The sequence below is a fragment of the Grammomys surdaster genome, unplaced genomic scaffold (genome assembly GCF_004785775.1).
Source record: "Grammomys surdaster isolate TR1022 unplaced genomic scaffold, NIH_TR_1.0 126531, whole genome shotgun sequence".
NCBI lineage: Eukaryota > Metazoa > Chordata > Mammalia > Rodentia > Muridae > Grammomys > Grammomys surdaster.
The window spans coordinates 4837120-4863777 of record NW_021621323.1 but is presented as its reverse complement, the minus strand read 5'-3'; the positions used below and the strand labels follow the sequence as shown (position 1 = coordinate 4863777).

Genomic DNA, 26658 nt, shown 5'->3' with positions numbered 1-26658 from the left:
TACATTAAGATAAAAAACATTAAGATACAAAATGTTTGAGGACACTCGGAGGAGGAAATGGCATTAACATAGAGACTGTGACTTTGTGGCTCCTAAGTTACATGTGCGTAAAAGTGTCTACTATAGGAAGATGACACCTGACTTCGGGCAGTAGGTTTACTACCTTGATAACACCCAGTAAACTAGGATCAGATACAGGGAAGGCTTAGGAATGTCTCCCAGAGATCAGAAACTAGACATCCTTGCCTTGAAATGAGAAGCTATGTCATTTGTCCACAAAGTATTTAATAATCTCAGAAGACCTTTTTAAAAAAATTAATAAAACAGAATGGTCACAAAAAGAAAAGGAAAAGAACAATAGGAAAGAGGGAGGACTTCCCTGCATGTCCTCAGTAGCCTGTGTTCATACTTACTCATAAGTTATTCCTGAGTTGCATGTGCCCTGTGGAAACATGCTTTCTTTCCTAAATGTGCGAGCTCTTCGACCCTGCCTGCTCCTCCCATGACTTGGCTGCCCGTGTACTCTGCCTGTGGACACTGCTGCCTGCTGTGTAATTCCTGTTGCATCTAAGCAGCCAGTAGACAGTACAAAATCATCACCACGTATTTGATGTTTAATCCATAATACACAATTACAGTATCATTTTGTACAGCTAGTTAGGATTCTTGGTTCAATATTTTTGTGTTTTTCAATATGAAGAATACTTCCCTTAAATCATTGCTATAAATAATTACTAGCACAAATTTATAGTGTGATTTCATAGGCTTAAGAAATCATAGAACTTATAGTATTATTAAAATTACAAAGAATACAAATCATGATATAAGATTAAGTTTTGCTTGGTTCCTCTCATCTCTGTCTTACTGGTTGTTGACCATAAACTTCCTGTCCTTGATGAAACTCTTGGAGACACATTCTTTAGTCCCCTTAGTCTTATAATCGACAGTTCTGTCGAAAAGCAAATTTGAAGAATGTATGAATTTAAAGTTAGAAAATAATCAAATATAACAATTGAAATTTCAATTCTATAAGTCATGACAGCCTGAGATAAGATTCTACCATGTAACATCTTTTTAAATTCTCTTTTTACTTTTACCTATTCACTTTGAGAGTGTGGGAGTATGGGTGCATCCATGCTGACAGGTGAATTTGGATGTCAGAGGGCAACTCACAGGAGTTGGTTCTTTTTTCCCCTTTGTGGGTGCAGGGGATTGAACTCAGATCATCAGGCTTGAAGGCATATGTCTTTATCCAACTAAGCCACTTTGCCAGCCCCAACTTAGGGTCTTTACAGTTTCTGTTTCTGACCCCTGTCCCTACTCAGGTTCTTCTATGACCATTCCGTGTTAGGAGCAGAGGTGGGCAGATGTCACAGTGTCAAATGAAATGCACTATATGAGGTGGCCATTTGAGTAAGAAATGTCTTCCTCCATAGGGCCATATATGTGGACAGTCAGTCACCAGTAGGTGGCACTGTTTGAGGGAAGTTATAGAACTTTTAGAAGTTGGAGTCTTAATATAGGAATTACATCACTAGAATCAGGCTTTGAAGGCTTATAGTCTTGCCTTTGTATAGATAACATGTGAATGACCAGCTTCAGTGATGCCATGCCACGGCCACCTAATGCCATGCCTTCTCAGACGTTATAGACTCAGACTCTGGAGCCATACACCAAATAAACCCCTTTTCCTTAAGTTGTTTGTGTTCATCATAGTTTATCATAGCAACATATACAAAGTACTAAACTCTTCAACTCATCACTGAACTGCATGCAGAAACAATAATAAACATACTTTAGCCATCATTAATAAGATGAAAAATCTTATACTGACCGAAGCACAAAAATACATATACATACCAATTGCATGAAATTAAAACTGTCAAATCTAAATCCTATTACATTTGCATGAGTGTGGTGTCTGTAAGGCAAGAGTAAGAATTGTCACAAAGTCAGGCAGAGCTCACTTGTATAAAGGTGGGAGGTAGGTCATTCATAAAAAGCACATTCCCAAGGAGCTCCCAGCCATTGTTAGCCCAGTTGGGAGCTAAGATTTTTACCTATTCTATGTGCATTCACTTTTGTCACTTCGGTTTCTTGCTTTGTATAATAAAAACAAACCACTTTGAAGACATCAAGAAAGTTCTGAAAAAATGTCGCTAACGCAGTCCCACTACTTAGTTGGCGCTTAGCAACTGTGCTGAGTGAAAAAGAGTGAGCGTTCATTTGTAAAGCATTCGATTACAGGAAAGCTAAGGACTACAAATGAAACTAATCAACAAGGCTTCAGGCAGGTGAGCTCAGAATAGAATACAGATTCTAAGCTTAGAAATTTAACAATTAAATTGCAATTTATTAAGATGAAAGTAAGCATCCTTATTTGGTAGATAAGAGTCTTCAAGGTCTAAAGAGTGATTAGCACTTATCTGAGGTTGAATATATTTAATCAGAAAATCTTAGGAAATGTTAGAAAAGAAAGCTCCAAAGGAAAATAATCTGTATCTTTCTCAAATGTTTGTTAAAAGAATAGGTTCTTTTCTCAATTAAGGCTCCATGATGTTCAGTCCTATACAATTTGTGGATATTCTATTTCTCCACATCACTAGAATAATAATACCTATTAGTACAGAGATATTGTGTATTTGTAAGCTTGAATCATGCCATTGATTTTGTTTCAATCCGTGTTTAGTCTCTTGAATATTAGCTTCTCATTAAACATTGCTTATTTGACTTTTGAAACCGACCATGTAACAACCCCCTCCCTCAGGCTCTGCCCCTGCAGGGAGGTAAAGTTCTGCAAGATGTAACTGCTTCCACTTATTTCAGCAGAGGCATTCATTGTCCTTAATTAGCTGATGAATCTGGTGATGATGATAGAGGCTTATGTCTGCCATCTCAGCAAAGTGAAGATCAATGATGTAGCCTGAGGTGGACCACTCAAGATTCTCCCAGAGTGCTGATGGTCTCGCTAAGCCGTATCTTCTTAAGTTCATATTCAGGTTTGTTTGCTGTGTTTCTTGGTACTGAAGACAGGAAATCATTATCTGGAACATTTTCAACTATCTCAGAAACCTTTAATTCCTTTTAAATTTTAATTTCCCCCAGAAACTCATCTAAAGCAAAGTAGAAGCACTTTAAAAATATTTGCAAGGTGGTGAAACATTTATGAAAAGCGTTCCCAAGCAGAGCAGTGTGCCTTGTCTTCCAGTGGAGTTCTTTAGTACCAAAGCATATGAAATGGAATTTAATAACAATAGTATAGCACTTGAGTATCCATTGGGAATTTTAAAAAAATTTATATATGCAATCTCTACAAACCCCTAAAAGCCAGGCAAGGAGGTATGTATTATTTTAAATTTATAATAAACTTTTAAATTCCTTTTTTAAAAAAATATTTCTTTATGTTTTTAACTATATATATGTGCATTTCCTATGAGTGTAGGTGCCACTGAGTCCAGAAGTGGGCATCAAATATGGAGCTGGGATTATAGGTGGCTGTAAGCCAATCAGTGTAGGTGTTGGGAACGGAAGGCGGGTCCTCTCAAATCAAGATGTGCTTTTAATCATTGTGTTATCTCTCCAGCCCAGAATTAAACGAATCATGTAAATGAAACTACAGGTATCTTAAAAGTGATGCTGAATGTGCTACATTAGTACAGAGAAAAATAGCACATGTAAACTAACCTTAAAAATTTAGACAGGAAATAAATTTTTCTGTGACTTAAAAGATGAACATTGACATGTAAAAATGAATTGCCCTGCAAAAAAATAAGTTATACACACAAGATGTACACTCAAAGACATTTAAAACATCTTGAGCAATATACCTCCCAAGTGCACAAACTGTGAGCATCCTAGTTATAAGATGCAAACATAAATCTTTTTAGTTGGTAGCTAACATTCATATCATTATAAAGCACAGTTCCAAGACATATTGGGCGTTCAGTAAGTATGTTGAGTGAAAACAACTAAATGTCTCAATGTAGGCTCTAGGAACTATCTAGACAAGATGCTGGGGAATGCTGGGGAAAGATTACAGATAGTACAACTGAGCTTTGATGGAGGGAAGACCATTTGCGTTCTAGAGGGGCGTTATTAAAGAAAAAGAGGGAGATGTAACACCATACAACTAAAATTAGAAATAACAATGCCTTAATTAAGAGATGGCAGGGAGTCCAGCTTATCTGATGGAAGTCCATAGAAATTAGAGTAAGTAAGTTCAAATTATAAAAAGAAAGGAAAAAACCTGCAAAGATTCCTCTAGGATGCAGAAATCCATTCTTTAAAATCTAAGTGTCACAGGAGTGATCACAGGATTCTGTCTACTGCCCTGCGTGTTCTTTGACTATTTGCATCTATTGTATTGCTGGTTCCTCAACCTAGAACTGACCGTAATACTTGCATGTAATTAAAATGGTATAAAAGCAAAAAAGGAGGAGGAGGGATGGGATAGGGGATTCAAGGGGAGGAGAATGGGGAGAGGGAATAACATCTGAAATGTAAATAAATAAAATATCGAATAAAAAAAAAAGAAAAATCTAAGTATCTCTGTCTTGGCAGTGACTTGTGGTATCCAGGTCAGCACGCACCATTGCACCTTGTCTGGTGGTATTCATAACTCTGAGTAAGTCATTTCTACGAAGTGTTGGAACTAAGCTGGATAACTAACGAAGTACAATAACAATTCTCTACCTTGCTTTCTCGAGTTGGCTTATTTGGTGGAAGCATCAAGGAGCTTTAATGGAGAAAAATCTGAGCTCTTCCCACCAGGCCAGCACCGACTTAATCAGCCCTGGGCGTGGCCTGAATCCTTTTTTTCTAAATGGCTTCTTCAAATCCATCCTACCTTTAGCCTGGCCAGTCCCAGTCAACCCCTTACAGGTGTCAGAGAATGATGAAAACAAAGCCCAGAATCGTTCTAAGCTTTTGTCAAACTGCTGCTGTAAGGACGAATAAAAGATGGCTGTTTTTAAAAACTGCCTGTTTAGGAATAATTTACAATGCAGTATGAGCTACTTAATATAACTGCTGCCAATGAAAACTGACACTGTATTTCAATTTCCGAGACAAATACATTTGGAATTCTCATGCTATGAGATATTATTTATTCCACATCGCACTTCTCCTCCTGGAATTCAATTTACACATTTAGCAATATTAGTTTTTCTTTGATAACTTTACTCTTGCTTAAAATTCAACAAGCAAAAACGAAATTTGCACGGTTGTAAGAATCGAACCATGGTTGGAGACATAGACATGGTTACTTCCTAGTTTTTATATAACACAACTGTCTTAGTTAGGGTTTTACTGCTGTGAACAGACACTGTGACCAAGGCAACTATTATAAGGACAACATTTAATTGACGTTGGCTCACAGGTTCAGAGGTTCAGTCCATTATCATCAAGATGGAACATGGGTGTGTCCAGGCAGGCATGATGCCGGAGGAGCTGAGAGTTCTACATCTTCATCTGAAGGCTTCTGTGAAGAGACTCACTTCCAGGCAGCTAGAAGGAGGGTCTCAAAGCCCACACCACAATGACACATCTACTTCAACAAGGACACACCTTCTAATAGTACCACTCCCTGGGCTGAGCATATACAAACTATCACAACTTTATCAAAATTTAAAATAAAAACATTATATTACTTCACCTTTATTCTCAAACATAGATTTTTTTTTTGGCTTTCTATCACTTACACTCTTCTTAATTCTTAGGTCATTCTGCCATTTTCTAGTTTTCCTCTTACATTTTGGTTTTCATTTCATACTTACTCCTTCTACACTTTATCCTACGAATCAACAATGGTTTTTCTAATGCTCTTATTTGCATCTTGTCTCTTTCCTTATGATTTAATATATTTTAAAGTGTCATTTAATTTACTGCCCTTTCAAAGTTGGATTTGAATTACTCTTTCAAATGAAAAGATCAGATTTCTTAGACTACTAGCGTCATGAACTGTGTCCCCTGAGCATGTGGCGTTCCCATAGCCTGGAGCGGTAAGGTCATAGTAGAATTGGCCTTCTGGAAAGTAGGGACCCAAATGTGAGGTGAAATTCAAGTGAGTCAGGACAGTTGGGGGACTCAAGGGGGCTGTTCCTCCCATGTTTCCCTATTGCGAGAGAGATTTAAAATGGCGGCATTCGATTTGGCTTTTCTTAATCAGCTGTCATGTTCCCGACTAGCCTAGGCCTGCGGCCAGGAGCGGCTGCAGCAGTGCTGCTGACGGCCGTCAGCTCAGGCGGTCAGAGACACCAGCCCTGCTACCCACAAGATGCCAGTGTGGGAGATGGCTCTGCCTATGCTTGGCTGAGCCCAGACCATCCCACTATCCACGTGGGCTCAGCACAAATGAGACTCTAATGTTTAGATTATCCAAAGGCTTTATAGCTTTATATGTTTGGTAATGCTCAATAACAATATGCCCAAACAATTAGAAGGATATCCCAATTAGCTAACCTAAATATAAGTTGTTACCCAGGACTGCTCTCCATACCTGCAGGGCTCTTCATCCTCCTCCATCTTTCTATCCCTCTAGTTCCTCCTCTTCCTCTTCCTCTCCTCATTCCTCCCACCTTAGCTCCTCCTACATTTCCCTAGATGAAGCAGTTTAATGGTTTGTAGCTTAATCTGGTCTGTTGCTAGCTGTGACACATGAAATGAGAAATCAAGTCTTACTCAAGTCGATTTAGATTGTTGGAGGCCTTTTGGCTCTGTTTTGTGTAAAATAGCTCCTCTCCATTGGTATCAGAGACAAGAAATGACTGCCAGTCATCTGCTCTGCCTTTATTTTCAACTTGTTATCAGTCCTTCAAATAATAGTGATCTTTGGGTTCATTTCCAGTCAAATTGCAGAGGAAGTGGATCTAATCCCTTCTCTAATGAGAGAAATGAACAAAGGGATTGATTTCCCTTTAGATGCAGAAGCTGTGATTTGGTACAATACAATATCCACTGCTGATTGGCAACCTTAAAGTCCTTTGTTAGGAATACCATTTCCAATGTGTGTGAAATGGTACAGCTTATGTCACTGGATGCTCTAACTGGTCATAGAACTAAATGATATTGGTCCATATTACCACATGCATCTGGTTTCCCGAGGCAGATCAATGTGGCTAATGTTCTTATGTTTTTATTATGTTTCCTGATTTCTCTTTAAAGTTGAGAAAGCAGGAATCGAATTGAAGCCATCATAGGTGTCTATCAAAAATTCCAACACTGAATGTGTCTACAATCCAAGAATTTCTGAGGCAAAGACAGGAGGGAAGCAGTTTTGAGACTGGCATGGTTCAACAGCAAATTCAAGACAAGTCTGAGCTACATAGTGAGATTCTATCTCAAAATAAACAAATAAATAAATACACAATAAATAAAAAATTCTTCCTGCTCTATAGTGAAGGCTGGAGAAATAGTTTGGTGGTAAAATACTTGCTCCCAGAATGTGTGAGTGTGCACAAACACACATGCACGCACGCACTCACGCGAACTGTAGTAGCTTTCATATCATTAATTTTTATGATTACTTTCTACTAAGATCTGCAATGCCATTTTATATTGTATATCATAGAATTACATATTGTAACGTGGAGTGACTTTTTAAAAAGATGAACTGATATTAAGAGAAAGGAGTAGTGGTAGATAAAGAAAAAGCTTTGAAAACTCATGTAACTCATGTTTCTAAGAACTCAAACATTCATAGATTGCTGCAGGCATTTTTTTTCTAGCTGCAGGTCCCTCACTAGAGCCTGAGTCAGTAGACAAGGTTTTCAATGGCACACTGATAATTAGTAAGCAACTCCTCCGGACATACCAAATGCATTTTTCTTCAACCTCTATTATGGAAGAATAAGCAGAGCAATGTCTTCAGATATTACAGTCTCACTGAAAACACGAAAACTACCATGAACACATAGAATGATCCAGAAGTTATTTCCAGACTTTAAAATGACTCTACACTTAACCATAAATCCAAGCTTGTACTGCATTATGCTCTACGAGGGTCACAGAGGAGCTGAGTTTTCTTTCAGAATAATAAATATACAAATAATACTGTGAACATGGACATAAATCCAGAAACTCCCTCTTACTCTTTCACATGGTCATTGTAAATTTAAAGCAATTTCTTATTCTTCAGTTTTTAGCAGGTGTTAACTCACTTTAAAGGGTAGTAAAATTGCAATATTGTATATATTCAGTCCAGTTCAAACAAAACTTACTATTATCAAGTATTTAATAAACATTAAGGACCTAATGACAAATTCTGTACTAGCAGAGAAAGATATACAGGTGTCTGTTAAAGCCATTAAGATTGCCTGAAAAAAAATGATAATTCTCACATTTTTCATAAGCCTAAAGTCCCAAAATGTTTAATTGTATTAACATATCCCAGTGGTCTATATTAATGACATATTAATAATAATGTGAGATTATATTTATTGATTTTTCTCTTATGTATATCTCTGTTACTATGTTGAGAAAGTAAATTTAATTGTTGTGAAGTGAATTTGTCTTCAATATTAACAAAAATGAATGCATAAATATTCCCTGGGATATCCTCCTGGCCTTAATATTTGGAAAGCATTATGAAATACTTTCCTCAGTGCTGGAGATCTCCAGATGGGGGTAAAGCTTGCACCTCTGCCAAAGTGTTCAAGTCTATTTCTTCTGATGATCTCATCTGTGTTAAAGCAAAAAATTTACAGCCAACAGCATGAAGAAAAGGAACCCAGAGAATTTATAGTTAGCCTCTGCTTCACAAACACATGTTTACAACACAGAAAACATATGGTTCTGGATTTAGTGGATGATATTTAAGTGAATAAGAAAAGGATTTTAGGTAACCTCAATGCCACCTGTATTTCTTTATTCCTTAATGCAACACCATAATGTGATTGAAAATGGACTCGGAGCCCTTGGGAAATGTCAGAAAGTGTGATAGATGATGGGAAATAGTCTCACACGTACCTTTATTTCCAGCTTTCTGCATCCATCAAACTGTGCTCATCTCTTAGTTCCTTAGGGCAGGTATGTCCTTTAACTTTTCTTTAGCAGAAACCAAAATGTGTTTCCCCTTTTCTTCATCACAGCAGATAAAAACACGTAACTAAGCTCCTAGTGCATACTGTACATGCCAGTGAAGGCAGAGAAGTTGCCACCGGGGAGGAGCAGAGGAAAGGGCACAGTTTAGTTATTTCTGCTACCATGTTATTGTAATTCTCCACCTCAAGCTTGGTCACTCCTTTTTTCCTGCATCCTCTGGGATTAAAAATTAGCTTCTGGTTTTCAGCAAACCCAGTTCTCTAGTTCTTTCTTTCACATCTGGTTCTGGGCGTCAATTTAAATGTGCAAGATCATCTTTTCTAAAGGTGAGTTTGACCATGTGTTCCTCAACAGATATCATTTCTAGTCCAATCTTTGCCTTGGATTTTAGAAAGGAATCTTGGCGTGCTTAATTTTTCTAGTGAAACTTGTAGGGCAGTATCATAGAATGAGTTCCCATGTATAAGTAATGAGGTGTACAACATCAATTAGAACAGCATGCAGTTCACTTCTTCTTCTTCTTGCCAGTGAACGTAGGCTTCCAGTCATGGATTCTCTGCAGGATGTCAGGATGTATGCTTCCCAGCCCAGAGCTGAGAGCTGATCCTGGAAATGTGTCAATCTCCTACTACGTTGAAAAAACAACAACAACAACAAAAAACAAAAATCTGCTGCATCTGTCCCACAAGATGCAGTTATTTTTAAATATGTGAGATACAATTGACCAACAAGTGACTTCTTTGATGTCATCGTAAGGGAATACTTCAAAATACTTATTTTTTAAAAACATTATAGCGTTACAAAGCTAACCTCTAAAATCAAAACCGCAGAAGGAACACAATTTCATCTCTGTTCTCAGATTAGTACCGGATGTTCTCCCACTGAACATGTGCTATCAGACCAGTTTTCCCTCAGCACTGTGGAGACACTGTGTGAGCATGCATGCAGAGAGAGAAAGCGGGATTCTGTGCTGACACTCAGAGCTCCTCTATACTACAGTTAAAGGACTGTGGCTCCCTGGACATGGATATTTGCTTATTTATTTTTAACTAGATAGTATCAGTCATGAGTGCTGAAAGTGATTCTCTACTTGAAAGGGATGACTAAATCAAAGACAAAATTTCTCACTCAGTGTTATGACACTATTAAAAGCCACTGAAGATATGCTATCTGATGGTCTATGACAGCAGCTCTCTCAGTGTTAGGAAAAGAAATACCCATTTACAAACAAAATACCTGAGACCTTTAGAGAAATTATATGTATACCCCCTGAACAAGGAAAGAGAAAAACACTACAAAGCTAATTTAAGTATCATTGTATTAACGGAGCTCATTGATATATCAAAAACTGTACATTTTTGAGTCATTAAATTAACACATAGACACTATGTAGTGTAAAAATCAACCCATAGGTCCCTGGTTGAAACTCTGGGTCACGATAGTCATGTGCTCACATTGGGAAAATTATCTGTCAAATTCTGACAGAAACGTGATATAGTACTTTTCTCACTCACCATTTGAGGCCAGCTCTCAAGTTCACTTTCTTCTTCTCTGAATTCTTTCTTTCCAATTACTTTAATCATGGTTTCTGGAAAAAATATTATCAGTATACTAGTAAAAAGAAACAATAAAAATAACATAAAAATTGTCAAACGGTCACCCAAAAAAAGAGACCTGATTAGAAGAATCTGATCATAATTTTGAAAGAAGTTAAGTTCTCCTCAAAAAAGTTTTATTAACTTGAGCCTAATGATGGAGTTGAAGATTTGGTTTATCTAAACGTGTCACAGCAATGTTACCAAGTAGTATAAATCTATGTGTCCCTGTGGTAAACCTCTAAAATTCTCTTCATGCCATTGACGTTTCTAATAGTTAAACCCAAGTCTAAAAAGCTCATTGACTTTCTCATTTATCTTTTATATGTAATACTCTATGATGTTTGTTTCCATAAGACTGAAAACTGGCATTATAAATCAGCCTTTCATCACTATAATGAAATAACAAAGACAACAAGCTTCATAAACAGAAAATATTTTTTACTCTATTTTCAAGGTTCAAGGGCATGGAACTGCATATGCTTGGGTTTTGGCTGTACTATCTGTTGACACACTGTAAAAAAACTATCCAGTAGACTGTGTTTACATCTGAGACCAGAAGCAGAGGGACAGAAGTCAGCTTTTATGGCCAACGCTCTTATATAAGCATCCTAGAACCCCATGAGAACCGTCTTCCTTCTGCGTGCACCTGTACAATGGTCAAGGACCATCCAGTAGGCTCCCTTAAAGAACCCATCACTTCCCAACAGCACCATCCCGTAAATACACCTTTAGCATTTGAGCCTTCTGAGGCTCATCAGCTTCAAATGCAACAGACATTTAAAATGTTAAGCAACTTGTATCTGACCACATAGTTGGTGAGTGACAGAACCTGGGGTCAAAACAGGCCCAGAGTTACTCCCAACATTAGGCACATCCCTTCCTTACTTTTTTCTAATAAGTTATTTTAATTTATTATCTTCTGTTTATAAAAGACACTGTAAATACACGCATGCACACAAATACACACATATGAATTGTGGGCTAAGCAATTCTTTTTTAGTTCTCTTGTAACTTGAAAGCTTTTTGTTATGATTATAGTTATATCCCCTGACTAGAGAGAGTAATGAAACAGTACTAACTACTTAGCAATTTCTTACTTCTTCTTCTTCTCACTTTTTTTCTTTGAGTTCTGGTAGTCTGGTTTACGTGTCTTCATGAACTCCCCTTTACGGGTGGACTCAGTTTAAAGACTTCTTGCACTTCCTGTATCTGGATGTTGGCATCTTTGCATAGATTACAAAATTTTCCATCATCAGTTCCACAGTTTGTGGCCTTTTTCACTTTCTCCTCCTACTTCAGTTATTATTGAATACAATGGATGTATCTCTTGAACTTTTCTAGCCCTGGAACTATTACTTTTTGTGTGTGCATGTGTCCTGTTGCTCCTCAAATCCAATGATGGGGAATGTCTGTCTTAGAGCTCTCTGCTCAATTCTTCCGCTCATCTTACCTGCTGAACTTCCTACTACGTCGTTCGGTTCAATCTCAAGGCTATTCATCCCTAGAGTTTCACTTTTTTGTTATTGTTCTTTTTTTCCTACCAAGCCTCATTTTGTTCACTCAGTGCTTATAAACATTGCTATGGAAGTGACCTCTCTTCTCTGTGGGCTCTTAAGATGAGCTTTAGAGTCATGAGAAACACAATAAACTCCTCTCTGTAGCCCATCTGGTTCCTTAGAGAAGCAATAGTATCTAAGATAGTATACTGCTGTTGTAGAGGCAGATGCATGAATGAATGAAAATATCAACCTAGAATGAATACATATGCTATGGCTTTCAGCAAAGGCACCAAGTACACACATTTAGAGAGTAGTTACTTTCTCAATAAATGGTATTGAGAAGCTAGATATTCATGTGTCAAAGAATTAAATTGAACTCTTGTCACACAGCATATTCAAACATCAACCTAAAATAGATTAAAGGCTTGTATATAAGACATGGAGGAAACCATTCAGAGAAAGCTACAGGACACAACATAGGTATGTATGGCTCCAAGCAAGCACAAGCAAAACAAAACAATAAATAAATGGCATTGCATCGGCATTGCATCGGGATAAAAGCATCTGGACAACATGGAAGCCAACAAACTGAGGAAGAGATCAGAAAGGTCGGAGAAAGCATTGCACAGCAGACACCTAACAAAGCTTAATTCCCAAAATAATTGAGGAACTCAAAGAACTATAGGAGGGAAGACCCTGATTTAAAATGGGTAAGAGAATGCTTACACAGTGTTGACAAGAGTTCAACGTAGCCAGTAGAGAAAGCAGTTTAGAAGTTAACACATTAAAAAATTAAAAATAAACAAACAAACAAAAAACCTCACATTTGCACCTTATAAATATACTCAATTATCATTTACCTTTGTACAATTAGGTAAAGAAAAGATTATCTTTAATTTTTCAGAAAATGAAAAAAAAAACCTTCCTTCTTCAATTTCACCCTTTTGTCACCAAACGTATCGTTTTGGCTGCTAAAAAGACCGTATAAATTCATCCAGGGCTTGGAGAGAATGGAAATAGGAGCCCGTGATTCCCAAGATTCCCAACTCAACAAATAGTGTGCCGTTTCACAGTGAAAGTCACTATTCCAGGCTAGGGTGATCTGAGAGTCAGAAGTCTCTGGTGGGACTTGTGGTTCTGGAAACACGTTTGGGAGAGTTGATGGACCCACGAACTGAATGTGAAAGGCTAGAGGGGCAGAATGATAACAACAGGCAGGGAGCTTGTGGTTGGCAGGTCCCAGGGTACGCACAAGGCAGCACTCCCACAAATCAGGCAGACACACAACTTATCCCCGAGATGACCCAGGAAAGCTGCCCATGACAGTTGACAGGACTTAGAAGATGCTGAGTCCCAGCACCTTGGTATGAAACAGATGTCAACAGAGCTCTGTAGAGCCTGTTCCTCTCCAGGCTCAGAATCGCTGCAGGGAAAGGATCCTAGCACAGAGGTCTGAAAATCCAAGAGCATGCAACAATGGTTGTTTCTTGCCCCTCTCACTTTTAGCCCTATGAATATTAAACATAACCGTTTCCAGCGTGTGCCTAAGGGGTGTAGATGCTCATCAATCAAACTCAGCACATGATATAAGAAGTCTGGTAATAAATCCTCAGGTCTAAATATACCTCATTATTAAACATGATCTTCAAAGAATCACATTAGCAAATGGAAAATTGCTGGCATCACCCCTTAGTATTGAATGAGATACTGATGGGTGAGAGAATTGGCCCTGTAACAGCCTCTGGCCCCTCAAACCTCTCTGCTTGTCAGCCAGAACACCTCAGATCCTCAGGTCCATTTGCAGATAATGTCTTATGTTTAACAAACTCACCAATGCAGCTCTGAGTCCTGTTCTGCCCAGAGGGGCCAGGTGGCTGAGACACCTGTCCCTGCCTGCAGCCTGTCAGGCTTGGCACTCTGTCCCCATCACACAGATGGCTGGAGATCCAAGGAGATGGCTCTTTCAGTTGCAGAACTTCTCCATTATGGAAGTATTTTCCGGAAAGGGATGAGGTTTTCCTGTTAGTTCTCTTCCCATCCCACTAATTGCACATAAGAATTATCTAAGCCCTCTTACTACTTCTGTTCCTTCAGGAGTATTTTTAGCCTTATTTGAGAAGGAACTCTACATCAAAAGCCTGGTTTTCAAGTTTTCAATAACTTTGAAGCTTCATTTTAAAATGGGATTTTCCTGTCTTTATTTCTCAAAGATTTAAGTTTCTCAGACACAATTGAGAGCCCCTTCCAGGTAGGAGGTGCTGCTACAGCCCTAACTATTGTTACTTTTGATCTAACCTTCCATTTGCATATGAAACACACCATTCCACATTACACATAACAATCCAATTTCTCTCAAAATTTCTTCCTCACAAAGCTTTTGGTTACTGTAAGTATATTATTGTATTACTTAGATTGTATACAGCCATCCCTGTGCATTCATTATTATATAGAGCCAGTTTATGTGGCAGAACTCTGGCTTTCTCTAGATACAATTCATATATTTTTGTTTTTCTTAGCACTTGTTGAAATAGATGCTTAATAAATCTTTATCAAGTTAAATGGCTCTTTAGCTAGTAAATGTCTTAATTATCTCTTATGACAAATAAAATGTAAGCATACAGTCGACTGCATCCTTGTACACTAAGGTTCTTTTTTAATAAAATTACTTGCATCTAATTCATTGGCAGTGAGTCGGTGATATGTCTTATGTCAAAAGACAAGGGCTGCTATTACTTTGAGAAGGGCTGCAATCAAACTGATTATCTGTGACTGTACACCTCGGAAAGCTTATTTTCCTTCAAGAGTTTAAACCTTTCCTCTGAACTTTTTGCTCCTTGAAAAAGACAGTGAAGTGAATACTTTCTCATACATAGGGGAGAGAACAAGTCCGCATAAATATCACTGTGAACCTGGGAGCAAAGACAGAAATCCTCTTGATGTATGACAGTCTTTTCAAGGATAGACACAACACACACATGCACACATACATGCACATATATGCACACACACAGGCATACACACTCTCGAGCATGCATGCATATGTTCACGCACCCATGCATACATGTCTACACAGATACATGCACACTCTTGAGTGTGCACACATGTGTGTGCGCACACATGCATACAGGCACACACACACGCACATGCATGTATACACTTACAGAAACATCTGTACAGTTCAGAAAGGAACTTCACCCCGTCTATAAAGCTGGGGAGGGGTCTTCAGGAATCTTCAGCCACTTTCCCAGACTTGTGACTTTTTGGTTCTCTCAAGCCCCCAATCCTGTAGAATTTCAGAGGAAATGGCTATACAAAAACTTATTATCATATAATAAAGATTATGAAAATGCTAATGTGGAATTTTCTACAAGTTGAAAACAGCCTGTAACAAATTCTTTTTCTAAGCAAGAAAATTCAGAGCTGTGCTACCTTAGGATACAAAAAGGATTCCATCCTGAATGCTGGGCAGATAGTCACCTAAGATGCTTCTTGCACATGCAGTTTTTCTTTTCTTTTCATTGGACAAATATTCAACAAAGGACTTTTAAAAAGAATTACCCGTATAGGGTAACACTTTCTCAACAAACAAGCAAACAAACCCTTATTATTTCTTCACCACCAGCATTTGCACAGCAAGGTCATGGAGCCCACAGCGATGTCTTGTGTTATTTGCTGTGCTCTGCTATTATGGTCCCTACCAGAGTAAATGGTACTTGAGGTTGATGCCATGAGGAATACAGCAGAGCCTTTTACTGTATCAGATCAGGATCTTCACACAAGTACTCATCTTGTTTGTTGAGTTAGGAAGGGAAGGAGGGAAGAAATATCTCTGAAGATGGTGGTGGTGCTCAGAAATTAAGATTATTCCTATTGGAAAAGTCTACATAACAGGCCTCATACAAAGCTATGTACTAGCAAAGTTAATTAATAGTCTACATGGCATTGAAGACTTATTTGTCTTTGACTAATTTACCTACTTCAAATTAAACTTAGAAATTGGTGTTAGGTGATGTAATGAAAGACTAAAAGAAAGATAGCTGCAGCAACCTGGCTGAGAGGGGATAACCCACCCACATGTGTTCCAGCTCCCTGCTGAATACGGGGGAGGGGTGTGGGAAGGCCAAAGAAAAGGTGTGAGATCCACTTCCAGAGAGAAAAAGCTTTCTATTTGATTTCCTGTAAAGCCTGTGAAAACGCAGCTCTCCTTTCTGTATGTGCTAAACACATCTCCCTGAGCCGATGCATCAAGCAATTTCCATTTACTGTGTCCATAAACAAAGTTGGTGCTAGGAGCTAACACTTCTGAGCACCTCAGGGCTCTGAAATGAACAGCAAATGTATCTACCTCAGGACATCAGAGACTCTGCACTTCCCTGACATGCCAAATATTACTTTGGCATGATGGAGTCGGGGAAAGCTTCAAATACAAAGTAAATTTGAGGCTCCATGCTGATACTCACTTACTTTTAGGACATATCTAGTTCAGGATATGAACCTAAGTCCTCATTGTTCTACAGCTCCCTGCTTTACTCTATGCACTGTAAAAATCAAGGCAGACAGAGGGCAGTGCCTTCTACCAATGGCTGATGTCTTTACACCCCTGAAGACATTTATTTATTGTGTCTATGCCATGTGCCCACAGTCCCACTAATGTGGAGAGGCTGTGGCCCTGCAGTTGTTCTGAGTGAAGAACAATTCCACTTCTGGTTGAAGACACACACACAAACACACACAAACACACACTAACACACACACGTACAAAGTGAGAGAGAGACAGAGAGACAGAAAGACAGATAGGCAGAGAGAGACAGAGACAGACAGAGACCTATAAAACATGAGGCTAAAGCCTTAGTAAATTATAATAGTGTTAAGAACTAATCTCTCCACAGACTCGTAAGAGTTGAGCCTTCTAGATTTCACTTTGGAAACACGATAATGCAGCAATGACTGTTATAGATGTCTGCCTGTTATAGATAATGCAGCAATGACTCCCCGTTTCTGCCTGTTATAGACTGTTCTCCGTATATGCGTTAAAGGAAGCACTAAGGATTGTCATTAAAAATATATAATGTGGACTAAAATTCATTGCTACATTTCAATAGTTTTAGTTGCACAAGGATAAGTGCAATTTAGAGAGCTAAGCAATTTGAAAATATGAATTTATCGTGACCCCATGACTCTATTGCAATTGTTTAGCTTGCAGTTTATTGTCTTTCTTGGTAAGGTCTCATTCTTTCTCTCTTGGGTTTGCATACACATATGACAAAGTGTATGTTAAAAAATAAGACAAAGCATAAAATATAACAAATACAGAACTTATGTACATAAAAGATATAATAAATATATGTGTATTTTAAAAATACATGAAGTATAAATTATATGGTATAAAATATGTATTGTATAAATGACAATAAATTATATATCACGTTAATTTATACCTTATAGAGAGAGAGCAACAAATTTAAAAACATTATAAAGATAAAAAGAATTATCAAGGACAGATATATAAATATTGACATTTTAATAATGAATGACTTTAGTGTGCTATGAAAATATATAGTTGAACATCCACTGCCTAGAGACCACACAATTAATTACTTTCTCTGGGAAGGTCAGTTAGGGTAAAAATAGTGTTAAATTTTGCATATAACATTCTTCTTTCCTTATTAGTCTTCTTGTTTATTACATACCTATAGAAATACCAACTGCTCTGCCATTCATCCAGGAGAACTCATACCACTGTGAGAGGCAAGTAAACCTGGGAACTAAGATCAACGGATAACAACTTGGAAATTGGTCCCAAGTCCATGCTCTACTAATTGGGTTAAAAGAAATCACATATAATATATCACAATATACATCACATGTATATGTGATAGATACATAGATAACTCAAGTATGATAGTTTACTATATTTAAGTAGATTACTCTGTTGATTGAAAACATAACTAATAATGAAATTACTTAAACATATTTTTTCAGATGTTCAAAATAACTCAACTTCATCACCAGCAGAAACTTCCACAACAAAAGCATCTGTCACAACTCCAGGCACCCTGTCAGTAACAAGTCTTGACAAATCAACAGGTAGAACAACTCCTGAAGGTAAGATCTTTCTATGTAGAATGTAATTTTCCTTTTAAAAGCAAAATTACTAAGTAGAATCTATACAGTACACTATGGGGAACAATTGTTACAAAAGTAATAATTTGCTATTTACAAATTCCTCTACATTCTGAGTAGAATATAGCATCTGGAGGCCTTGCTGAGTTTCCTTACTGATATTCTTTGAGATCACTTCCTGTTTGGGAAAGCTCCCATTGTAACTGTTACATAAACAAAGTTTATTTTTAGAGAAGAAAACAATTATCATACCTAAGTCCTAAAATATCTTTGTAAATAACCGGGTTCTCCACCTACACAGCACAGCTAATAATTGGAAACTGTTCAGACAGATTCTGTGGGTCAGTATGTGGTAATAATAGATTTAATTTGAAGACAGACATCTGTATCAATGTTACCGTGATTATTACCGGATGAGGCAGCAGCTATGCCAGGAAAAGTGTTAAAGGAGACTACTTAACCGTCTTTAAAATTTTGAAATCCTCCTGGGACTAGTGGTGCACACCTTTAATTCCACCACTGGGAGGGGGAGGGGCAAATGCAGATCGATCCCTGTGAGTTTGAGGCTAGTTTGTTCTACATTTCAAATTCTAGGGCAGCAAGATCTATACAGAGAGATCCTGTTCAAAGGGAACTAAAAAGGGGAAAACCAAAGAAAAGACATTATGATCATTCAAAACCTCAGAGGATTTTCAAGCCAGTATTTGCTACATTATTTATCTTGAAACACAGGGGAAAAAAATAAGGCATCTCATTCCAGCTCAGTATTCAAAAGGAGAAAAAACAAACTTGTTCATTAGTTGCTAGAAAATTGAATATTTAGAGTATATGATGGCTGAAATTCCACCTCTACAGTTTTCACCTCTTTTACCTTCCTTAATTTTGACTCTAACATCAGGCTCACAAACAGGCTCATCAACAATATGGACTCGAGGGGCTAGAGAGATGGCAAAGAGGTTAAGAGCACTTACTGTTCTTCCAAAAGACCCAGGTTCAACTCCCAGTAACCACGTCTCAGCACACAACCATCTGTAACTCCAGTTCCAGGAGATCTGACACCTTCACATAGACATACATGCACATAAAATTTGTAAAAGGAATCATAAAAACAAAAACAAACAAACCAAAAACAAAACAAAAGCAAAAGCAATCTGTACTTGAATAGGGTGGTAGTTTACCAGACAAAGGGTATTAAGAGCAGCGTCTGAGTCTACCACACTTGATTCTACAATGAAAACAAACCAGTCCTCAAAGAACTCCCTGACTGAATCAGAAAAAAGCATATACAACAATTGCACCATGAGGGATTTTAGTTCCAGGATATTGGAGAATCTTATTTCCACCAAAGAAAAGCTCCAAATGGCACAGTTAAGATGTCAAAGCTCAGAAAGTCTTGGGCTACATCCTGAACATTGTGTTTCATTTTGAAGGATTGTTTCATCTCTGTGTAAAGACAGTTAGCCTAGCTGGCTTGTTGTTGTTGTTTGGGTCTGTTTTGTTTTATAAAGTATGGCCATTTGCTTTCTTCCCTAAGCTTCAACTGATTCAATATGAAGTTAGCTCTAAGTTGGCAAAAGTGCATTATGTTTGCAAGCAGTTAAGATTTACGTAAGCACCAAGACAGAGAACCTGAGTGCTGACTGTTACATCCAGTCCCCCACCCCATCTCTGGATGATGCTATAGTCAAAAGTGCTACCTGGATAATGACATAAACCCTGGAACCATGTTTAAGCTATGTGAACCATAGAGACGAGGGTTCACTGAAAAGAACTTGGGCAAATTCTAATTCATGATACCAGAAATGCACCTTGTTTTGCTGAGTTCAGATGTTATTTCAAAGCTGTTTATGTTAAGGCAGAGAAAACAGATGTTTTTATTCTTTTTGCAACAGGCGTGTCCAATAGTTGGTGGTGAAGCACCTGTCTCTGAAGCACGGGTGTAGCACACTTGAACATAATGTAGAACACACAAATATACACACGTACATACCGTCAAATTCCTTTTGGGAGACATTGCTAATGATTTATATTACCCATTTAATAAAGAATACACTGTGATGTGTGTCCCCCAAAGTTCTCCTGGTGAATATAAATTGCGTACTTTCACGTGTAAAATTGTAATAAATCATATAAACTTTACATCATAGAAATATTCAGACACACTGTAAAGCAAGGAATAGTTTAATTACTCTCCTATATCCACCTCCTAAATCAGTTTTTACAGATTTTATCTATCTGTACGCTACTCCGTTACGGCGCCTTCTTTCTTCTCACTTCAATATATTTCTTTAATCAGTAAAATGTTATGGAAGGCACATTAAAAATGTGTCTCATCTTTGGAGACAGGTTACTGCAAAACTACAGTGGCATTATCAAACCTATCCTCCAAATTACTAAGAACTTTGATCAATGTAGAGAACTTCTAAGTGATGTAATGTGGTAGTCAAGAATATAGTAATGAGAGAGGGCTGATGGGTGAACGAAGTGCATTCTGGGACCACTGGTGAGATCAAATGACAGTGTGTGGTTGAGAGGCAACCAAGTGGGCAAGACAGTCCCACCTGTACTCTGAGAAAGTCTGGTAGGGAGGAAACTGCTAAGAGAGTGACCAGGCAGCTGAAGAGGGCAGGTGGGAGTGCTAAGCAATGGGGAAAAAACCTAGAGACACGAGATGCTTTGTCCTAGCTTGTTTAACATCATTCTGTACTAAGGTAAGTTGGAACATGTGCAGTGACTGAGCCCATCCTCCTAAAGACAATGGGGTCATGCACAGTAATGAACAGGAGGGAGAATCTGCCTCAGATCCTCATGTTCAAAGTAGTATGTCAGTGTGTTAGGCTTCTTAATGCCAGGTACATGAACAGCTTAACTGTCTGGCAGATTTATATGCTGATCCATCCCCGAAACAGCCACAATATAGATTAAAATATTATACATACACACACACAGGCATATATGAACACACACATGTATACACACATAGGCATGTATGTATTCTCATGCACACACAGACACACATGCACACACACAAGTACACATGAACTTGCATACCACAGAGAGAGAGAGAGAGAGAGAGAGAGAGAGAGAGAGAGAGAGAGAGAGAGAGAGAGGCCATTCCTTATTCTTCCTCTCTTAGGGCCAACACAGTATGAGTTTTTATAAACAAAACAAAAACTATAGAAATCTGATTCTTCTCATTTTAAGCTTTCCTAATCAGATTTTCTATGGTTAAAAGTCAAGAGAGTTGGTTCCACAGAGCTTATAACTGCCTTTTTCTTGCCAATGGCATTAATTCTCTTAATTAATTCATAAGAGAAGTGAATAAATATATATATATATATATATATATATATATAGTGTGTGTGTGTGTGTGTGTGTGTGTGTGTGTGTGCAACTAAGAAGAGAATTGTCCTTGAAGCAACAGAGCCATAATGGCTGAATTGATTGACAGCTGGGCCTGAAGACGGGCTTACTTTCAGAGACTTGTCCAATTACAGACAGAACTTGACCTGTTCCCTGATGCCCATCAAGTGACCTGTGCGTTTTGTGCAAAGGTCAAACAGTGAGAGTCAAAAGGTACCATCTGGCAGGCAGAGCATTTCACCAACAGAAAATGAACTTCTGGCATACAAAACTAGATCTGAAAAAAATTGTTTTAATGTTGATTGTTACTCATCTTGTTTCAGAAGCATTTGATAGCCAATGTCTTTACTCTGGAAATCAGGTATAGTGTTATCAACATGGTATAATTGTGAAATCTTCAAACAAACGCCCCGTGTAGGTTCTCAGTTATATATAACCCAGCTACCAGAATACACAATGAAAAGGTTTTAAGATTAAAGGACTCAAATAAACTCATTTAAATGTGAATTCTCTCCTCTCATATCACCACTGGAGAGCATTAAATATCTGTCTACCAAAGACAGCATATTTCACTTTCTCTTTAGGATTGTGGTGGAAATAGATATCCAAAGAAGGAGATGCATTTCCTCTTTTTACTTTAAAATATTTATTTCACTATATTTATCCAATCTTTCGGTGTGCATACACACATATGCACCACTTACCCAATGTAGATTTTGGAGATTGAACTTGGGTCGTAAGTTGGCTTTACCCATTGAGCTATTTCTCTGATTCTGCTTCTTTTTTGAAAAACAAACAAACAAACAAATAAAAGAAGAGGAAGAGAAAGGAGGAGAAGGAGAAAGAGAAGGAGAAGAAGAGAAGGTTTATAGTGCAGTGGTATTAAAGAAATAAATTAGCTGCAAGAAAAAAAGTTTTCAGAATTAACACTAAAATCTCAAGTAGTAAATAGGCATTACATTTCAAGTACAGTCAGAGGTATTTCCAGCCAGATATTTCAGGTGAGGCTCTGCTCTGGTGATGTTTAAGTTGCATGTATAACGTGTAGCAAATAAGTATATAAAACTGTAAAGAATAGCTTTTTTAAAAGATTTATTTATTTTATGTATGTGACTACACTGTTGCTCTCTTCAAATACATCAGAAGAGGGCATCAGATCCCATTACAGATCTGATTGCCACTGATTATCTGTGTATTACCATGTGGTTGCTGGGAATTGAACTCAGGAACTCTGGAAGAGCAGTCAGTGCTCTTAACCACTGAGCCATCTCTCCAGCCTCAAGACTAGATTTTAAAACAGAAGTCTCACAAACTTCCTTGTATGGTTAGGTGGAACCTCAGTAGGACTTAGTACCTTTCTTCATAGTATCTCTCCTTTTCTCTGTTATCATTGTATCTGTAAGTTTGAGTTTAAAGTGGACAATCTGTAGAAAATGTTATAAATGAGTTTACTAAACAATGGTAGAGTTATGAAACATTAATAGATGATATAGATTAGATACATAGATAATAGATAGATAGATAGATAGATAGATAGATAGATAGATAGATAGATATAATCCACTTATGTTTATACCAACTTCAGTCTGTTTCTCTGAGCAATTCTTGAAAGCACTTGTTTATGATCTTGAAATTAACATAAATCACAGTTGACATTAGTTACCATTAGTTCTTGATAATAAGGATGTACATTTATTCTTCAGAATTTTAATGCATTCACCACGTAAAGAGAAATTCACCATACTCTATGCTGAGTGCCACACATACTTGAAAGTGGTTACTGATAAGTTATCAACAATCCAAAAGTCTTACTCTTGTCATCACAAGCATACATGTGTACACATACGTATGCACACACAGACAGGCAGATAGATTCTCTCTGTGTGTCTCTGTGTCTCTGTCTCTGCCTCTCTCTCATATGCATACACACAAATGCCTTGTAATGCATGAGACAGCTGAACAGGGCTTCCTGCAATATTTTCTGGGAAACTTTCTTCTGAAAATTTTCACTATGGGTAATTTCAAGAAGAACTCTTGGCCTTTAATAAATAGTCTTTTAAATAAAAAAGTACCAAGGGCATGAAACTCAGTGAAGAGCAGTGGTGTGACCTATGCAGTCGACATAGCTCATGACTTGACAGTTATTCTTCAGTAACCTTTGCTTCTTTCTCAACACACTTTCCAATGCCCTTTAGTACTCAGAAATAAGGTCCCGTGTTTACTGTGGAACGCATTACAATCTTGCTTCATATATGCATGTCATACTAAGAGAAAGAACTATTTCGGCCTCTGAAGTTTGTATAATAAGAATTTAAAGACCATCTAATGAATGAGCATATTAATTGCAGAAGTTTTTAACCTCTTCTATATCTGGTTTATATAGAATTTTTATTACTATGAATGACTAAGTTAAGAAAATGAAATATAATTCTGAAATAAAAATTACATTTCATGATTCTATTTGACTGAATCCCCCTACCAAACACGAAAAAAACAAAGCGATCTTTAAATCACTAAAAATTTTAGTTTTTGTAATACTTTTTTGCATCTTTAATAATACAAATGAAATAATCTGCAATAGAAACTTGCTGTTTGATCATTCATACTAAGTGTGTGTGTGTGTGTGTGTGTGTGTGTGTGTGTGTGTGTGTGTGTAAATCACTCCTTTAATAATTCAATGACCACATCCCTCTTTAGATAAAAGTAGCTAGAAAATAGTTAAAGACAAGGATCCCTTAGAAATCTGTAGATTGATTGCAGTCCATTTCTCAACTTGATTTTTATTCATTCCTTTGCAGATGAGATTTATGGTTAATAATAATATCATCTATCTTATCAAACTAGGAACGACCAAGAGTGAAGTACCCAAAACACCTTTGGTGCCAGCACTTAATTCACTGACAACACCAAAACATAAAGGTGAGTATTGGTTTGTTTTGTTGTTGTTGTTGCTAATTTATATATTTGAGTGTATTGTGTATGCCTGTGTGTGTGTAACTTGTGGGATTTTCTATAGACAACATGATATCATCTGAATGCAGGAAAGATTTAGGTCTTCATTTCTGAAGTCGATGCCTTTAATCTACTTAGGTTTATTGTCTGTCGCTACTCTTTGATAGAACTGCTGGAATGATATTGAACAGCAGTGAGAAATGACATCATCACTTTCTTCCTAATGACAAGAAAAAGCTATCCAGATCTCCATTTAGTGTGATAGTAGAGCCTTATTGCTAGGTTTTGAAGATTATTTTATCATGCAAGAATTTTGAGATTTCAAAAATTTATTTTCTAGATATATTGAGGTTGTCATGTTATCCTTTCAATGATGAACATGACAGGTAACTTAGATTGGTGCATGTTGAACTAACCCTGCTCTAAAAATCTTCACTGGTGACACTGTGGAATACTTTCTATATGAGGCCAGTTTCATTTACATTATTTTGCTAAGACTTTTCCTAAAAGATATAATATAAGCTTGTAGATTCCTGTGACCATTGTCTTCTTTTCATATCATAGTAATATTAGTCTCATTAGATGGTGTTAGAGTATGTTCCTTTCTCTGCAAATTTTGTTTGAAATATTTTGATTTCATTGTATTTCAAAGGCCAGTTACTGTTTAAAGAAGCTCACTATTAAATTAGGCTACTCATATCTGTCTTCTTTTACATCAGAAGAAAATAGTCTACTCAAAAAGTCTTATGAAGAATACCCGATGACATTACAGACAAGTAGGAGCTGAATCCCTCCATGTAAAGCAAAGTAATGTTAGGAGAAGATGGACTTACATACGTTTTTTTCCTCTTTTACCACCAAGCATAGTGGTAAAATACTTGAGATTTGAGACTTCTGTAAAGGGGCTATCACAAGCACAACTTTATGAACACCTTGGAAATAACAATGACACTTTTTAAAAACTTCTCTTCACAGTAAAGGGCAAAAGGAAATCCATTTTGTACATCACCATTTGATAACCAATTTCTATGAACTTCAATTTCCACTAGGGGCAGCTCAAATGCTCCAAAATCTTCCAAGGTTAGCCCATAAACAAGTGTTGCTAATGACTCAGATATCCAAGATCTCTCAAAATTAAAAAAAAAAAATTGAAAATAAATAGAAAGAAGAAAACTCTTAATATTTGCTACCCAAAATTATCATGGAAAAAGCTATAGGGAGAGAAGAGTTTAAAAATAGAAAGAAGTAATAAAATCCACTGTTCTTCCTTAGAAACTCCTGTACCATATTTCCATATTTAATTATTGCATTTTATGTGTATGAGTATTTTGCCTGCATATATGTCTGTGAACTGTATATGTGTCACATGCCACAGAGGCTTGAAGAGAGTGACTGATGGCCTGGCCAGAAGTTATAAATGCTTGTGAGCCACCACAAGCATGCTGGGAATCGAAACTGGGTCCTAAGTAAGAACAGCCACTGTCATTAACTGCTGAGCCATCTTTCCAGCCTGGCAGAAGGAATTCTCAAGTTCTTAAATTCTGAATCACTTTGATGATACTGAAACTACTACAACTTTATTGATGTCTGAAAACTTTATATACAGGGTCACTTCAAATAGAACATGAGTGGCTGTTTATTTAAAATAAAGTGATATTTTATTCCTGGTCTAGATCAACCCCAAATTCCCAGAAAATTCTATTTTGGTAAATCAAGTTAGAAAAAAATCTGGTGATCCAATCACTCAGCTAACAATGGTCTAAGAAAGAATGTGCTTGGTCCCCAACCACAGCTTGGATTAAGTCCTTGAACACTCTGCCAGAGTGAGGAAGAACCTTTGCTGTGTGTGCAACTCCAAAGACCCTATTTTGTCCAACAGCACATAAAGTTTTCACTCATTTTTCTCCTTTTAAAAGTTCAAAGCCAGGGTCTGAAGAGATTTCTCAGTGGTTAAGAGAAATCTCTGCTCTTGTAGAGGACCTGGGTTTAGTTGTCAGCATCCACATTGGGCAGCTGATAATAGCCACATCTATGGTACCTTCTCTCTCTCTCTCTCTCTCTCTCTCTCTCTCTCTCTCTCTCTC

At 37.4% G+C, this 26658-nt stretch overlaps 1 protein-coding gene across 1 annotated transcript in view; it reads left to right on the top strand.

The window, feature by feature from the left end:
• Positions 1–26658, top strand: part of Emcn (endomucin) — an 82887-nt gene that overhangs the window by 10823 nt on the left and 45406 nt on the right. The window contains exons 2-3 of the mRNA XM_028760482.1: positions 18119–18241; positions 24467–24541. Coding sequence (XP_028616315.1) covers positions 18119–18241; positions 24467–24541 — 198 coding nt within the window. The remainder of the gene's footprint in view (positions 1–18118; positions 18242–24466; positions 24542–26658) is intronic.